The 18,073-nt window shown below is 50.8% G+C and overlaps 1 protein-coding gene across 1 annotated transcript in view; it reads left to right on the top strand.

The window, feature by feature from the left end:
• The window catches only part of iqgap3 (IQ motif containing GTPase activating protein 3), a 72,494-nt gene that overhangs the window by 35,555 nt on the left and 18,866 nt on the right, over positions 1-18,073 (top strand). Inside the window, exons 26-32 of the mRNA XM_079693632.1 lie at positions 508-732; positions 815-955; positions 2,435-2,519; positions 5,161-5,393; positions 11,005-11,137; positions 13,105-13,207; positions 13,349-13,451. Of these exons, the coding sequence (XP_079549758.1) occupies positions 508-732; positions 815-955; positions 2,435-2,519; positions 5,161-5,393; positions 11,005-11,137; positions 13,105-13,207; positions 13,349-13,451 (1,023 nt within the window). The remainder of the gene's footprint in view (positions 1-507; positions 733-814; positions 956-2,434; positions 2,520-5,160; positions 5,394-11,004; positions 11,138-13,104; positions 13,208-13,348; positions 13,452-18,073) is intronic.

The following is an 18,073-nucleotide window of genomic DNA, read 5'->3' as shown; positions in this document are numbered from 1 at the left end:
GCTGATTCAGAACGCTGCTGCTCAAGTCCTCACTGACACTAAGAAAGAGGATCACTCCTGTTCTGAAGTCTTTACACTGGCTTCCTGTGTGTCAAAGAATAGATTTCAAAATACTGCTGCTGGTTTATAAAGCTTTGAATGGTTTAGGCCCAAAATATATTTCTGACCTCCTGCTAAATGATGAACCATCCAGATCTCTCAGGTCTCCCAGAAATCTGCAGGTCCGCTGCAACTCTGACTACTTCTAAATCCAGGCTGAAGACTTGTATTTTTGTATGTGTGATGGAGGATCATAATGAAGTGTGTGTGTGTGTGTGTGTGTGTGTGTGTGTGTGTGTGTGTGTGTGTGTGTGTGTGTGTGTGTGTGTGTGTGTGTGTGTGTGTGTGTGTGTGTGTGTGTGTGTGTGTGTGTGTGTGTGTGTGTGTGTGTGTGTGTGTGTGTGTGTGTGTGTGTGTGTGTGTGTGTGTGTGTGTGTGTGTGTGTGTGTGTGTGTGTGTTGGAGGCAGGCTGAAGGTGGAGCAGCCTCAGGACGTGGTCACCGGGAACCCCACCGTCATCAAGATGCTGGTGAACTTCTACCGCTCGGCCCGTGGGCAAAGCGCCCTGAAGGAGACGCTGGGCCCCGCGCTGCACGACCTGCTGCAGGAGCCGGCCCCCAGCATCAGGACCGACCCTGTGGACGTCTATAAGACCTGGATCAACCAGACGGAGAGCAACACGGGGACCAGGAGGTGGAGATCACACACACTCACACACACACACACACACACTCACACTCACTACCACAGGTGCAGTAACCCTCTCTTGTTGCAGTTCTCTGCCGTACGAGGTCTCTGCTGCCGACGCTCTGCTCCACCCGGAGGTTCAGAGACGCATTGACATTGCCATCATCAACTTAAAGAACCTGACGGAGCGCGTGTTCAAGGCCATCACCTCCAACCTGCACAAACTACCGTAAGTCTGCCCCCAACCTGCACAAACTACCGTAAGTCTGCCCCCCAACCTGCACAAACTACCGTAAGTCTGCCCCCAACCTGCACAAACTACCGTAAGTCTGCCCCCCAACCTGCACAAACTACCGTAAGTCTGTCCCCCAACCTGCACACACTACCGTAAGTCTGCCCCCAACCTGCACAAACTACCGTAAGTCTGCCCCCCAACCTGCACAAACTACCGTAAGTCTGCCCCCAACCTGCACAAACTACCGTAAGTCTGCCCCCAACCTGCACAAACTACCGTAAGTCTGCCCCCAACCTGCACAAACTACCGTAAGTCTGCCCCCCAACCTGCACAAACTACCGTAAGTCTGCCCCCCAACCTGCACAAACTACCGTAAGTCTGCCCCCAACCTGCACAAACTACCGTAAGTCTGCCCCCAACCTGCACAAACTACCGTAAGTCTGCCCCCAACCTGCACAAACTACCGTAAGTCTGCCCCCCAACCTGCACAAACTACCGTAAGTCTGCCCCCAACCTGCACAAACTACCGTAAGTCTGCCCCCCAACCTGCACAAACTACCGTAAGTCTGCCCCCCAACCTGCACAAACTACCGTAAGTCTGCCCCCCAACCTGCACAAACTACCATAAGTCTGCCCCCCAACCTGCACAAACTACCGTAAGTCTGCCCCCCAACCTGCACAAACTACCGTAAGTCTGCCCCCCAACCTGCACAAACTACCGTAAGTCTGCCCCCCAACCTGCACAAACTACCGTAAGTCTGCCCCCAACCTGCACAAACTACCGTAAGTCTGTCCTCCAAGCTGCACAAACTACCGTAAGTCTGCCCCCCAACCTGCACAAACTACCGTAAGTCTGCCCCCAACCTGCACACACTACCGTAAGTCTGCCCCCCAACCTGCACAAACTACCGTAAGTCTGCCCCCAACCTGCACAAACTACCGTAAGTCTGCCCCCAACCTGCACAAACTACCGTAAGTCTGCCCCCAACCTGCACAAACTACCGTAAGTCTGCCCCCCAACCTGCACAAACTACCGTAAGTCTGCCCCCCAACCTGCACAAACTACCGTAAGTCTGCCCCCAACCTGCACAAACTACGGTAAGTCTGCCCCCCAACCTGCACAAACTACCGTAAGTCTGCCCCCCAACCTGCACAAACTACCGTAAGTCTGCCCCCAACCTGCACAAACTACCGTAAGTCTGCCCCCCAACCTGCACAAACTACCGTAAGTCTGCCCCCAACCTGCACAAACTACCGTAAGTCTGCCCCCAACCTGCACAAACTACCGTAAGTCTGCCCCCCAACCTGCACAAACTACCGTAAGTCTGCCCCCAACCTGCACAAACTACCGTAAGTCTGCCCCCCAACCTGCACAAACTACCTTAAGTCTGAACCGTTGCAGTTGTGTACCTTGTCTTGTACTGTGTTGCATGTATGGTCTCTGTGTGTAATGTGTGTGTGTGTGTGTTGCAGGTATGGTCTGCGCTACACAGCGAAGGTTCTGAGAGACTCTCTGCAGGAGAAGTTTCCTGAAGCCAGCGAGGACGAGCTGTACAAGGTGAGCTCCAGGAGTTAGACTGAGCCATGAGAGCATAATCCAGAGAATAGACTGGTCCTAAGGAGGAGGCGTGTTGCTCCTCTCCAGGAGTTAGACTGAGCCCTGAGAGCAGAATCCAGAGTATAGACCTGTCCTGAGGAGGAGGTGTGTTGCTCCTCTCCAGGAGTTAGACTGAGCCCTAAGAGCAGAATCCAGAGTAGAGACTGGCCCTGAGGAGGAGGTGTGTTGCTCCTCTCCAGGAGTTAGACTGAGCCCTGAGAGCAGAATCCAGAGTATAGACCAGTCCTGAGGAGGAGGTGTGTTGCTCCTCTCCAGGAGTTAGACTGAGCCCTGAGAGCAGAATCCAGAGTAGAGACTGGCCCTGAGGAGGAGGTGTGTTGCTCCTCTCCAGGAGTTAGACTGAGCCCTGAGAGCAGAATCCAGAGTATAGACCAGTCCTGAGGAGGAGGTGTGTTGCTCTGAAGATATAACATCAGGACTCAAACCCCCAGACTCAGGGACAGTTTCATCTCCATCAGACTCTTAAACACCTGAACTTTTGAAACAACATCCATAACATTCATCTGTCTGCAACTTACACATTATTGATCTAATATATCATATTCCAATTACTTGTACTATCAACCTACCATATATAGTAGGGATGTGCATCTCCATCACTGAGGCCGATGCGATGCGCATCTCGATACGTTGCCACAATACGATACATTAACGATACCTTTGAAACACCAGGCGATGCGATGCGATACGATTCACCCCTGTTGCGATACAGTTCGATACGATTTGATTCAACATTATGCGATTCGGGGCGATACGATGCGATTCAACACGATGCAAAAATAATGATACTTCAATATGGTACGACAGAGGATTTTTGTTTTATTCCTTATATGCAGCAAATCATACATTAACAAAAAAGTGCTTTACATATTTGGTACTGCACATCCCATCATGCCGTTTATTTTTTTACCTTTAAAAGCTCTCCAGAGTACCATGTTATAACACCTCACAGTTAAACAATGTAAGGATGCATTGCTCATGATTAACAATGTGCAAATAACAGCTACCATAGAGCAATGCCCATCTGCCAGCCTGATGTGCTTAACACTCAGAGGCTAACACACCAGTGAGCAGAAAGCAGTGGTTTCTATCTGAACAATAAAGAAAACAAATAACCTTTCACAAACAGGTATTTCATAACTGCTTACAGTAAGGAAGACATTTAAATTATTATTGGCCGTCACAGGCTGCTGTAAGCTAAACACCTCTCTCTCTGACAGAACACCTCACTGAGTGATTTAACTCATATGTCTCACTTTCAGGTTTCTCTTTTCAGCCGCAGACCCCATGTCGCCTCTTTATGTGCGTCGCTAAGTTCCTCGTACTACTTGTGTACTTTAAAGCGGCTCGGCATCGTTAACAATTTGCGAGTGATTTTTCAAGTTGACCGTCTGTAGTAATATTGCCGCGCACATATACCATCAGGACGTTACTGATGGGGTGCGGCTGCGGAGTGATACTGTGTGTATGCAAGTCCGCATCTAGGACGGATCTATGTATCATGGCTGTAGACCTGTAATAAAGATACCTCATACAAAGGTCTACGGATACCTTATTACTCTCCATGACCTGCGGTCAACTATATAGCATAAAAGACTATTACACCGTCTTTCTTGAACAATCCGAAGTGTTGCCAAACGTTTGATTTGTAGGTATTTTTCGGTGCGCTGTGTTTCTCTTTCTCCTCAACTTCCGTGTGTGTTGATAACTGAGACCCTCGTTCTCCGTAGTGGCGAAGCAAATATCAAAGATCGTCTCTGCTGAACGTTGACAAGATGAGGGGATTTTATATGAATGAATCGTTTTTTTACCGATGCAAAGACGCTACGCAATCGATGCATCGCGAGTTCAACCCAAACTGTAGCCGATGTGCACTCTTTCAACCGGTGCACTCGCATCTTGAACGTTTATGCCGGTGCACCGATGCGAATCGGTGAATCTTAACATCTCTAATATATAGGCATTTAGCCATGCACATGATACTGACGCACCTTTCATAACAAATAAGTGAGCCTTAAATTAATATCTTTTAAACTATAGTGTGACTCACAAAAATACCTGATTAATTAAGAGTTTAACCCTTTATACTGTTATCAAGCCTAACATTCAGACAATAATAACAAGATGAAAATGGCTCTAACACCATCTGATCTGTTGTTTCTCTGTGGGAGGAGCCTGTGACCTCAGATGGTCACATAGCTACACTGTAGCTGATGCTCACAGGACGATACAAGCCTCAGAGAACATCCACACACACACCTCCACCCCTCAACGACTGCACCCACTACTATTTAGAGATATGGATGGCTGTTAGACCGCATCCTTTGGTGAGGGTTGCCTCTCGTGTTTTTAGACTGGAAGTGTAAAAACACACTTTGAGTTTCATCGCTCTTATTTATTTATAGGGTTATTGTTTCACTGCAGGGAGAGTTGCCAAAGACATGTTGTACTTTGTATTATGACAATCCAGATCTATTGTGTTCTGAATCTTCCTCCTCCTCCTCCTCCTCTTCCTCCTCCTCCTCCTCCTCCTCCTCCTCCTCCTCCTCCTCCTCCTCTTCCTCCTCCTCCTCCTCCTCAGATCGTGGGGAACCTGGTCTACTATCGATACATGAACCCAGCCATCGTGGCTCCGGACGGCTTCGAGGTGTTGCAGCGCAGCGCGGGGAGCAGCCTGCAGGCCGAACAGCGCCACCTGCTGGGCTGCATCGCCCGCATGCTGCAGCACGCCGCCGCCAACAAGCTGTTCCCTGGGGAGGGAGACCACCTGCAGACCCTGAACCGGTTCATCAGCCAGACCCACCTCAAGTTCAGGTGGGGGGCCGTCACAATGAGAGAGGTCTTTAGTGTCCTCACGTTCAGGTGGGGGGCCGTCACACTGAGAGAGGTCTTTAGTGTCCTCACGTTCAGGTGGGGGGCCGTCACACTGAGAGAGATCTTTAGTGTCCTCACGTTCAGGTGGGGGGCCGTCACACTGAGAGAGGTCTTTAGTGTCCTCACGTTCAGGTGGGGGGCCGTCACACTGAGAGAGATCTTTAGTGTCCTCACGTTCAGGTGGGGGGCCGTCACACTGAGAGAGATCTTTAGTGTCCTCACGTTCAGGTGGGGGGCCGTCACACTGAGAGAGGTCTTTAGTGTCCTCACGTTCAGGTGGGGGGCCGTCACACTGAGAGAGGTCTTTAGTGTCCTCACGTTCAGGTGGGGGGCCGTCACACTGAGAGAGAGGTCTTTAGTGTCCTCACGTTCAGGTGGGGGGCCGTCACACTGAGAGAGATCTTTAGTGTCCTCACGTTCAGGTGGGGGGCCGTCACACTGAGAGAGGTCTTTAGTGTCCTCACGTTCAGGTGGGGGGCCGTCACACTGAGATAGGTCTTTAGTGTCCTCACGTTCAGGTGGGGGGCCGTCACACTGAGAGAGATCTTTAGTGTCCTCACGTTCAGGTGGGGGGCCGTCACACTGAAAGAGATCTTTAGTGTCCTCACGTTCAGGTGGGGGACCGTCACACTGAGATAGGTCTTTAGTGTCCTCACGTTCAGGTGGGGGGCCGTCACACTGAAAGAGATCTTTAGTGTCCTCACGTTCAGGTGGGGGGCCGTCACACTGAAAGAGATCTTTAGTGTCCTCACGTTCAGGTGGGGGACCGTCACACTGAGAGAGATCTTTAGTGTCCTCACGTTCAGGTGGGGGGCCGTCACACTGAGAGAGGTCTTTAGTGTCCTCACGTTCAGGTGGGGGGCCGTCACACTGAGAGAGGTCTTTAGTGTCCTCACGTTCAGGTGGGGGGCCGTCACACTGAGAGAGATCTTTAGTGTCCTCACGTTCAGGTGGGGGGCCGTCACACTGAGAGAGATCTTTAGTGTCCTCACGTTCAGGTGGGGGGCCGTCACACTGAGAGAGGTCTTTAGTGTCCTCACGTTCAGGTGGGGGGGCCGTCACACTGAGAGAGATCTTTAGTGTCCTCACGTTCAGGTGGGGGGCCGTCACACTGAGAGAGGTCTTTAGTGTCCTCACGTTCAGGTGGGGGGCCGTCACACTGAGAGAGATCTTTAGTGTCCTCACGTTCAGGTGGGGGGGCCGTCACACTGAGAGAGGTCTTTAGTGTCCTCACGTTCAGGTGGGGGGCCGTCACACTGAGAGAGGTCTTTAGTGTCCTCACGTTCAGGTGGGGGGCCGTCACACTGAGAGAGATCTTTAGTGTCCTCACGTTCAGGTGGGGGGCCGTCACACTGAGAGGTCTTTAGTGTCCTCACGTTCAGGTGGGGGGCCGTCACACTGAGAGAGTCTTTAGTGTCCTCACGTTCAGGTGGGGGGCCGTCACACTGAGAGAGGTCTTTAGTGTCCTCACGTTCAGGTGGGGGGCCGTCACACTGAGAGAGGTCTTTAGTGTCCTCACGTTCAGGTGGGGGGCCGTCACACTGAGAGAGATCTTTAGTGTCCTCACGTTCAGGTGGGGGGCCGTCACACCGAGAGAGGTCTTTAGTGTCCTCACGTTCAGGTGGGGGGCCGTCACACTGAGAGAGAGTCTTTAGTGTCCTCACGTTCAGGTGGGGGGCCGTCACACTGAGAGAGATCTTTAGTGTCCTCACGTTCAGGTGGGGGGGCCGTCACACTGAGAGAGATCTTTAGTGTCCTCACGTTCAGGTGGGGGAGCCGTCACACTGAGAGAGGTCTTTAGTGTCCTCACGTTCAGGTGGGGGGCCGTCACACTGAGAGAGGTCTTTAGTGTCCTCACGTTCAGGTGGGGGGCCGTCACACTGAGAGAGGTCTTTAGTGTCCTCACGTTCAGGTGGGGGGCCGTCACACTGAAAGAGATCTTTAGTGTCCTCACGTTCAGGTGGGGGGTCCGTCACACTGAGAGAGGTCTTTAGTGTCCTCACGTTCAGGTGGGGGGCCGTCACACTGAGAGAGTCTTTAGTCTCCTCACGTTCAGGTGGGGGGGCCGTCACACTGAGAGAGGTCTTTAGTGTCCTCACGTCAGGTGGGGGGCCGTCACACTGAGAGAGATCTTTAGTGTCCTCACGTGTCAGGTGGGGGCCGTCACACTGAGAGAGGTCTTTAGTGTCCTCACGTTCAGGTGGGGGGCCGTCACACTGAGAGAGGTCTTTAGTGTCCTCACGTTCAGGTGGGGGGCCGTCACACTGAGAGAGGTCTTTAGTGTCCTCACGTTCAGGTGGGGGGCCGTCACACTGAGAGAGATCTTTAGTGTCCTCACGTTCAGGTGGGGGGCCGTCACACTGAGAGAGGTCTTTAGTGTCCTCACGTTCAGGTGGGGGGCCGTCACACTGAGAGAGATCTTTAGTGTCCTCACGTTCAGGTGGGGGGCCGTCACACTGAGAGAGTCTTTAGTGTCCTCACGTTCAGGTGGGGGGCCGTCACACTGAGAGAGGTCTTTAGTGTCCTCACGTTCAGGTGGGGGGCCGTCACACTGAGAGAGGTCTTTAGTGTCCTCACGTTCAGGTGGGGGGCCGTCACACTGAGAGAGATCTTTAGTGTCCTCACGTTCAGGTGGGGGGCCGTCACACTGAAAGAGATCTTTAGTGTCCTCACGTTCAGGTGGGGGGCCGTCACACTGAGAGAGGTCTTTAGTGTCCTCACGTTCAGGTGGGGGGCGTCACACTGAGAGAGGTCTTTAGTCTCCTCACGTTCAGGTGGGGGGCCGTCACACTGAGAGAGATCTTTAGTGTCCTCACGTTCAGGTGGGGGGCCGTCACACTGAGAGAGGTCTTTAGTGTCCTCACGTTCAGGTGGGGGGCCGTCACACTGAGAGAGATCTTTAGTGTCCTCACGTTCAGGTGGGGGCCGTCACACTGAGAGAGGTCTTTAGTGTCCTCACGTTCAGGTGGGGGGCCGTCACACTGAGAGAGGTCTTTAGTGTCCTCACGTTCAGGTGGGGGGCCGTCACACTGAGAGAGGTCTTTAGTGTCCTCACGTTCAGGTGGGGGGCCGTCACACTGAGAGAGGTCTTTAGTGTCCTCACGTTCAGGTGGGGGGCCGTCACACTGAGAGAGATCTTTAGTGTCCTCACGTTCAGGTGGGGGGCCGTCACACTGAGAGAGGTCTTTAGTGTCCTCACGTTCAGGTGGGGGGCCGTCACACTGAGAGAGAGGTCTTTAGTGTCCTCACGTTCAGGTGGGGGCCGTCACACTGAGAGAGATCTTTAGTGTCCTCACGTTCAGGTGGGGGCCGTCACACTGAGAGAGGTCTTTAGTGTCCTCACGTTCAGGTGGGGGGCCGTCACACTGAGAGAGGTCTTTAGTGTCCTCACGTTCAGGTGGGGGGCCGTCACACTGAGAGAGGTCTTTAGTGTCCTCACGTTCAGGTGGGGGCCGTCACACTGAGAGAGGTCTTTAGTGTCCTCACGTTCAGGTGGGGGGCCGTCACACTGAGAGAGATCTTTAGTGTCCTCACGTTCAGGTGGGGGGCCGTCACACTGAGAGAGGTCTTTAGTGTCCTCACGTTCAGGTGGGGGGCCGTCACACTGAGAGAGGTCTTTAGTGTCCTCACGTTCAGGTGGGGGGCCGTCACACTGAGATAGGTCTTTAGTGTCCTCACTTCAGGTGGGGGGCCGTCACACTGAAAGAGATCTTTAGTGTCCTCACGTTCAGGTGGGGGCCGTCACACTGAGAGAGGTCTTTAGTGTCCTCACGTTCAGGTGGGGGGCCGTCACACTGAGAGAGGTCTTTAGTCTCCTCACGTTCAGGTGGGGGGCCGTCACACTGAGAGAGGTCTTTAGTGTCCTCACGTTCAGGTGGGGGGCCGTCACACTGAGAGAGATCTTTAGTGTCCTCACGTTCAGGTGGGGGGCCGTCACACTGAGAGAGGTCTTTAGTGTCCTCACGTTCAGGTGGGGGGCCGTCACACTGAGAGAGGTCTTTAGTGTCCTCACGTTCAGGTGGGGGGCCGTCACACTGAGAGAGATCTTTAGTGTCCTCACGTTCAGGTGGGGGGCCGTCACACTGAGAGAGGTCTTTAGTGTCCTCACGTTCAGGTGGGGGGCCGTCACACTGAGAGAGGTCTTTAGTGTCCTCACGTTCAGGTGGGGGGCCGTCACACTGAGAGAGATCTTTAGTGTTCTCACGTTCAGGTGGGGGGCCGTCACACTGAAAGAGATCTTTAGTGTCCTCACGTTCAGGTGGGGGGCCGTCACACTGAGAGAGATCTTTAGTGTCCTCACGTTCAGGTGGGGGGCCGTCACACTGAGAGAGGTCTTTAGTGTCCTCACGTTCAGGTGGGGGGCCGTCACACTGAGAGAGGTCTTTAGTCTCCTCACGTTCAGGTGGGGGGCCGTCACACTGAGAGAGATCTTTAGTGTCCTCACGTTCAGGTGGGGGGCCGTATCACTGAGAGAGGTCTTTAGTGTCCTCACGTTCAGGTGGGGGGCCGTCACACTGAGAGAGGTCTTTAGTGTCCTCACGTTCAGGTGGGGGGCCGTCACACTGAGAGAGGTCTTTAGTGTCCTCACGTTCAGGTGGGGGGCCGTCACACTGAGAGAGGTCTTTAGTGTCCTCACGTTCAGGTGGGGGGCCGCCACACTGAGAGAGAGGTCTTTAGTGTCCTCACGTTCAGGTGGGGGGCCGTCACACTGAGAGAGGTCTTTAGTGTCCTCACGTTCAGGTGGGGGGCCGTCACACTGAGAGAGATCTTTAGTGTCCTCACGTTCAGGTGGGGGGCCGTCACACTGAGAGAGGTCTTTAGTCTCCTCACGTTCAGGTGGGGGGCCGTCACACTGAGAGAGGTCTTTAGTGTCCTCACGTTCAGGTGGGGGGCCGTCACACTGAGAGAGGTCTTTAGTGTCCTCACGTTCAGGTGGGGGGCCGTCACACTGAGAGAGGTCTTTAGTGTCCTCACGTTCAGGTGGGGGGCCGTCACACTGAGAGAGATCTTTAGTGTCCTCACGTTCAGGTGGGGGGCCGTCACACTGAAAGAGATCTTTAGTGTCCTCACGTTCAGGTGGGGGGCCGTCACACTGAGAGAGGTCTTTAGTGTCCTCACGTTCAGGTGGGGGGCCGTCACACTGAGAGAGGTCTTTAGTCTCCTCACGTTCAGGTGGGGGGCCGTCACACTGAGAGAGATCTTTAGTGTCCTCACGTTCAGGTGGGGGGCCGTCACACTGAGAGAGGTCTTTAGTGTCCTCACGTTCAGGTGGGGGGCCGTCACACTGAGAGAGAGGCTCAATGTTCACCAGTTACAAGATTTCTTAAAAACTGAATAAAAGTGTGTGTGTGTGTGTGTGTGTGTGTGTGTGTGTGTGTGTGTGTGTGTGTGTGTGTGTGTGTGTGTGTGTGTGTGTGTGTGTGTGTGTGTGTGTGTGTGTGTGTGTGTGTGTGTGTGTGTGTGTGTGTGTGTGTGTGTGTGTGTGTGTGTGTGTGTGTGTGTGTGTGTGTGTGTGTGTGTGTGTGTGTGTGTGTGTGTGTGTGTGTTACAGGAAGTTTCTGCATGGTGTGTGTGACGTCCCTGAACCCGAGGACAGGTTCAACATGGATGAGTTCTCTGAGCTACTCATCGTCAACAAACCCGTTGTTTACATCTCCGTCAGTGAGCTGCGCAACACACACCAGGTACACACACACACACACACACACACACCAGGTACACACACACACACACACACACACACACACACACACACACACACACACACACACACACACACACACACACACACACACACACACACACACACACACACACACACACACACACACACACACACACACACACACACACACACACATATATATACATGCAATTTCAGAATCAAACAGAGCACTCTCATAATAACGTAACACTATGGAAAATAAATGACGGCCATAGGTTTTATAAGTATTAAAAGTAAGCAGAGGACACCAAACCAACTGAGACCTGTCTGTCTGCTGCATCTACACACTGTACCACACACACCTACACACTGTACCACACACACACCTACACACTGGACCACACACACACCTACACACTGTACCACACACACACCTACACACTGTACCACACACACACACCTACACACTGTACCACACACACACCTACACACTGTACCACACACACATCTACACACTGTACCACACACACATACACACTGTACCACACACACATACACACTGTACCACACACACACCTACACACTGTACCACACACACACCTACACACTGGACCACACACACACCTACACACTGTACCACACACACACACCTACACACTGTACCACACACACACCTACACACTGTACCACACACACATCTACACACTGTACCACACACACATACACACTGTACCACACACACATACACACTGTACCACACACACATCTACACACTGTACCACACACATCTACACACTGTACCACACACACACCTACACACTGTACCACACACACCTACACACTGTACCACACACACACCTACACACTGTACCACACACACACCTACACACTGTACCACACACACACCTACACACTGTACCACACACACACCTACACACTGTACCACACACACACCTACACACTGTACCACACACACCTACACACTGTACCACACACACACCTACACACTGTACCACACACACACACCTACACACTGTACCACACACACACCTACACACTGTACCACACACACCTACACACTGTACCACACACACACCTACACACTGTACCACACACACACCTACACACTGTACCACACACACACCTACACACTGTACCACACACACACCTACACACTGTACCACACACACACCTACACACTGTACCACACACACACCTACACACTGTACCACACACACACCTACAAACTGTACCACACACACACCTACACACTGTACCACACACACCTACACACTGTACCACACACACACCTACACACTGTACCACACACACACCTACACACTGTACCACACACACACCTACACACTGTACCACACACACACCTACACACTGTACCACACACACCTACACACTGTACCACACACACACCTACACACTGTACCACACACACCGACACACTGTACCACACACACCTACACACTGTACCACACACACACCTACACACTGTACCACACACACCGACACACTGTACCACACACACCTACACACTGTACCACACACACCTACACACTGTACCACACACACACCTACACACTGTACCACACACACCTACACACTGTACCACACACACACCTACACACTGTACCACCCACACACCTACACACTGTACCACACACACCGACACACTGTACCACACACACACCTACACACTGTACCACACACACCTACACACTGTACCACACACACCTACACACTGTACCACACACACACACCTACACACTGTACCACACACACCTACACACTGTACCACACACACACCTACACACTGTACCACACACACCTACACCACACAGGTCACTACCGGAGGACCGAGGAGTCGAGGAGGGGAAATTAGAGTATTGAGACACGGCCACTGACTCTGAGACATTGCATCACTTCCTGCTTCCCTTTCACAATAAAAGCACAGATGTTGTGTGTGTGTTGCAGCTGTTGTTGGAGCACCAGGAGGTTTTGTGTCCCGACCCCTCTGACCCCCTCAGGCAGCTGCTGAAGGACCTGGGATCAGTGCCAGGCCTACAGGAGCTCAGCGGTACTACACTAATACTAACAATACTGCAATAAATGCTACAGCTAATACTACATATACTACTTTGTAATACTGCTACTAACCCCACGAACACTGCATCGTGTGTAACATCATGTGATGAATAACAATCAATGTGTTCCTCAGGCGATGCGTCAGCTGACTCTGAAGTTTCTCTGACGCTCACCAACAAGTTCGACATCTTCAATGAGTCCAACGACCAACCAGACACCAGAGGCCTGCTGCTCAGGTAGCTTAGCATGTTAGCTTTAGCTGCTCAGGTAGCTTAGCATGTTAGCTTTAGCTGCTCAGGTAGCTTAGCATGTTAGCTTTAGCTGCTCAGGTAGCTTAGCATGTTAGCTTTAGCTGCTCAGGTAGCTTAGCATGTCAGCTTTAGCTGCTCAGGTAGCTTAGCATGTCAGCTTTAGCTGCTCAGGTAGCTTAGCATGTTAGCTTTAGCTGCTCAGGTAGCTTAGCATGTCAGCTTTAGCTGCTCAGGTAGCTTAGCATGTTAGCTTTAGCTGCTCAGGTAGCTTAGCATGTTAGCTTTAGCTGCTCAGGTAGCTTAGCATGTCAGCTTTAGCTGCTCAGGTAGCTTAGCATGTTAGCTTTAGCTGCTCAGGTAGCTTAGCATGTCAGCTTTAGCTGCTCAGGTAGCTTAGCATGTCAGCTTTAGCTGCTCAGGTAGCTTAGCATGTTAGCTTTAGCTGCTCAGGTAGCTTAGCATGTTAGCTTTAGCTTCTAAGGTAGCTTAGCATGTCAGCTTTAGCTGCTCAGGTAGCTTAGCATGTTAGCTTTAGCTGCTCAGGTAGCTTAGCATGTCAGCTTTAGCTGCTCAGGTAGCTTAGCATGTTAGCTTTAGCTGCTCAGGTAGCTTAGCATGTCAGCTTTAGCTGCTCAGGTAGCTTAGCATGTTAGATTTAGCTGCTCAGGTAGCTTAGCATGTTAGCTTTAGCTGCCCAGGTAGCTTAGCATGTTAGCTTTAGCTGCTCAGGTAGCTTAGCATGTCAGCTTTAGCTGCTCAGGTAGCTTAGCATGTCAGCTTTAGCTGCTCAGGTAGCTTAGCATGTCAGCTTTAGCTGCTCAGGTAGCTTAGCATGTTAGCTTTAGCTGCTCAGGTAGCTTAGCATGTCAGCTTTAGCTGCTCAGGTAGCTTAGCATGTCAGCTTTAGCTGCTCAGGTAGCTTAGCATGTTAGCTTTAGCTGCTCAGGTAGCTTAGCATGTTAGCTTTAGCTGCTCAGGTAGCTTAGCATGTTAGATTTAGCTGCTCAGGTAGCTTAGCATGTTAGCTTTAGCTGCTCAGGTAGCTTAGCATGTCAGCTTTAGCTGCTCAGGTAGCTTAGCATGTCAGCTTTAGCTGCTCAGGTAGCTTAGCATGTCAGCTTTAGCTGCTCAGGTAGCTTAGCATGTTAGCTTTAGCTGCTCAGGTAGCTTAGCATGTTAGATTTAGCTGCTCAGGTAGCTTAGCATGTTAGCTTTAGCTGCTCAGGTAGCTTAGCATGTTAGCTTTAGCTGCTCAGGTAGCTTAGCATGTTAGCTTTAGCTGCTCAGGTAGCTTAGCATGTCAGCTTTAGCTGCTCAGGTAGCTTAGCATGTCAGCTTTAGCTGCTCAGGTAGCTTAGCATGTTAGCTTTAGCTGCTCAGGTAGTTTAGCATGTCAGCTTTAGCTGCTCAGGTAGCTTAGCATGTTAGCTTTAGCTGCTCAGGTAGCTTAGCATGTCAGCTTTAGCTGCTCAGGTAGCTTAGCATGTTAGCTTTAGCTGCTCAGGTAGCTTAGCATGTTAGCTTTAGCTGCTCAGGTAGTTTAGCATGTCAGCTTTAGCTGCTCAGGTAGCTTAGCATGTCAGCTTTAGCTGCTCAGGTAGCTTAGCATGTTAGCTTTAGCTGCTCAGGTAGCTTAGCATGTCAGCTTTAGCTGCTCATGTAGCTTAGCATGTTAGCTTTAGCTGCTCAGGTAGCTTAGCATGTCAGCTTTAGCTGCTCAGGTAGCTTAGCATGTTAGCTTTAGCTGCTCAGGTAGTTTAGCATGTCAGCTTTAGCTGCTCAGGTAGCTTAGCATGTCAGCTTTAGCTGCTCAGGTAGGTTAGCATGTCAGCTTTAGCTGCTCAGGTAGCTTAGCATGTTAGCTTTAGCTGCTCAGGTAGCTTAGCATGTTAGCTTTAGCTGCTCAGGTAGCTTAGCATGTTACCTTTAGCTGCTCAGGTAGCTTAGCATGTTAGCTTTAGCTGCTCAGGTAGCTTAGCATGTCAGCTTTAGCTGCTCAGGTAGCTTAGCATGTTAGCTTTAGCTGCTCAGGTAGCTTAGCATGTTAGCTTTAGCTGCTCAGGTAGCTTAGCATGTTAGCTTTAGCTGCTCAGGTAGCTTAGCATGTCAGCTTTAGCTGCTCAGGTAGGTTAGCATGTCAGCTTTAGCTGCTCAGGTAGCTTAGCATGTTAGATTTAGCTGCTCAGGTAGCTTAGCATGTCAGCTTTAGCTGCTCAGGTAGCTTAGCATGTTAGCTTTAGCTGCTCAGGTAGTTTAGCATGTCAGCTTTAGCTGCTCAGGTAGCTTAGCATGTCAGCTTTAGCTGCTCAGGTAGGTTAGCATGTCAGCTTTAGCTGCTCAGGTAGCTTAGCATCTTAGCTTTAGCTGCTCAGGTAGCTTAGCATGTTAGCTTTAGCTGCTCAGGTAGCTTAGCATGTCAGCTTTAGCTGCTCAGGTAGCTTAGCATCTTAGCTTTAGCTGCTCAGGTAGCTTAGCATGTTAGCTTTAGCTGCTCAGGTAGCTTAGCATGTTAGCTTTAGCTGCTCAGGTAGCTTAGCATGTCAGCTTTAGCTGCTCAGGTAGCTTAGCATGTCAGCTTTAGCTGCTCAGGTAGCTTAGCATGTTAGCTTTAGCTGCTCAGGTAGCTTAGCATGTTAGCTTTAGCTGCTCAGGTAGCTTAGCATGTTAGCTTTAGCTGCTCAGGTAGCTTAGCATGTTAGCTTTAGCTGCTCAGGTAGCTTAGCATGTTAGCTTTAGCTGCTCAGGTAGCTTAGCATGTCAGCTTTAGCTGCTCAGGTAGCTTAGCATGTTAGCTTTAGCTGCTCAGGTAGCTTAGCATGTTAGCTTTAGCTGCTCAGGTAGCTTAGCATGTCAGCTTTAGCTGCTCAGGTAGCTTAGCATGTCAGCTTTAGCTGCTCAGGTAGCTTAGCATGTTAGCTTTAGCTGCTCAGGTAGCTTAGCATGTTAGCTTTAGCTGCTCAGGTAGCTTAGCATGTTAGCTTTAGCTGCTCAGGTAGCTTAGCATGTTAGCTTTAGCTGCTCAGGTAGCTTAGCATGTTAGCTTTAGCTGCTCAGGTAGCTTAGCATGTTAGCTTTAGCTGCTCAGGTAGCTTAGCATGTTAGCTTTAGCTGCTCAGGTAGCTTAGCATGTCAGCTTTAGCTGCTCAGGTAGCTTAGCATGTTAGCTTTAGCTGCTCAGGTAGCTTAGCATGTTAGCTTTAGCTGCTCAGGTAGCTTAGCATGTCAGCTTTAGCTGCTCAGGTAGCTTAGCATGTTAGCTTTAGCTGCTCAGGTAGCTTAGCATGTCAGCTTTAGCTGCTCAGGTAGCTTAGCATGTCAGCTTTAGCTGCTCAGGTAGCTTAGCATGTTAGCTTTAGCTGCTCAGGTAGCTTAGCATGTTAGCTTTAGCTTCTAAGGTAGCTTAGCATGTCAGCTTTAGCTGCTCAGGTAGCTTAGCATGTTAGCTTTAGCTGCTCAGGTAGCTTAGCATGTCAGCTTTAGCTGCTCAGGTAGCTTAGCATGTTAGCTTTAGCTGCTCAGGTAGCTTAGCATGTCAGCTTTAGCTGCTCAGGTAGCTTAGCATGTTAGATTTAGCTGCTCAGGTAGCTTAGCATGTTAGCTTTAGCTGCCCAGGTAGCTTAGCATGTTAGCTTTAGCTGCTCAGGTAGCTTAGCATGTCAGCTTTAGCTGCTCAGGTAGCTTAGCATGTCAGCTTTAGCTGCTCAGGTAGCTTAGCATGTCAGCTTTAGCTGCTCAGGTAGCTTAGCATGTTAGCTTTAGCTGCTCAGGTAGCTTAGCATGTCAGCTTTAGCTGCTCAGGTAGCTTAGCATGTCAGCTTTAGCTGCTCAGGTAGCTTAGCATGTTAGCTTTAGCTGCTCAGGTAGCTTAGCATGTTAGCTTTAGCTGCTCAGGTAGCTTAGCATGTTAGATTTAGCTGCTCAGGTAGCTTAGCATGTTAGCTTTAGCTGCTCAGGTAGCTTAGCATGTCAGCTTTAGCTGCTCAGGTAGCTTAGCATGTCAGCTTTAGCTGCTCAGGTAGCTTAGCATGTTAGCTTTAGCTGCTCAGGTAGCTTAGCATGTTAGATTTAGCTGCTCAGGTAGCTTAGCATGTTAGCTTTAGCTGCTCAGGTAGCTTAGCATGTTAGCTTTAGCTGCTCAGGTAGCTTAGCATGTTAGCTTTAGCTGCTCAGGTAGCTTAGCATGTCAGCTTTAGCTGCTCAGGTAGCTTAGCATGTCAGCTTTAGCTGCTCAGGTAGCTTAGCATGTTAGCTTTAGCTGCTCAGGTAGTTTAGCATGTCAGCTTTAGCTGCTCAGGTAGCTTAGCATGTTAGCTTTAGCTGCTCAGGTAGCTTAGCATGTCAGCTTTAGCTGCTCAGGTAGCTTAGCATGTTAGCTTTAGCTGCTCAGGTAGCTTAGCATGTTAGCTTTAGCTGCTCAGGTAGTTTAGCATGTCAGCTTTAGCTGCTCAGGTAGCTTAGCATGTCAGCTTTAGCTGCTCAGGTAGCTTAGCATGTTAGCTTTAGCTGCTCAGGTAGCTTAGCATGTCAGCTTTAGCTGCTCATGTAGCTTAGCATGTTAGCTTTAGCTGCTCAGGTAGCTTAGCATGTCAGCTTTAGCTGCTCAGGTA

The sequence above is a fragment of the Notothenia rossii genome (genome assembly GCF_949606895.1).
Source record: "Notothenia rossii genome assembly, chromosome: 7".
NCBI lineage: Eukaryota > Metazoa > Chordata > Actinopteri > Perciformes > Nototheniidae > Notothenia > Notothenia rossii.
The sequence above is the reverse complement of the archived record's forward strand: the minus strand, read 5'-3'. Positions and strand labels throughout refer to the sequence as shown.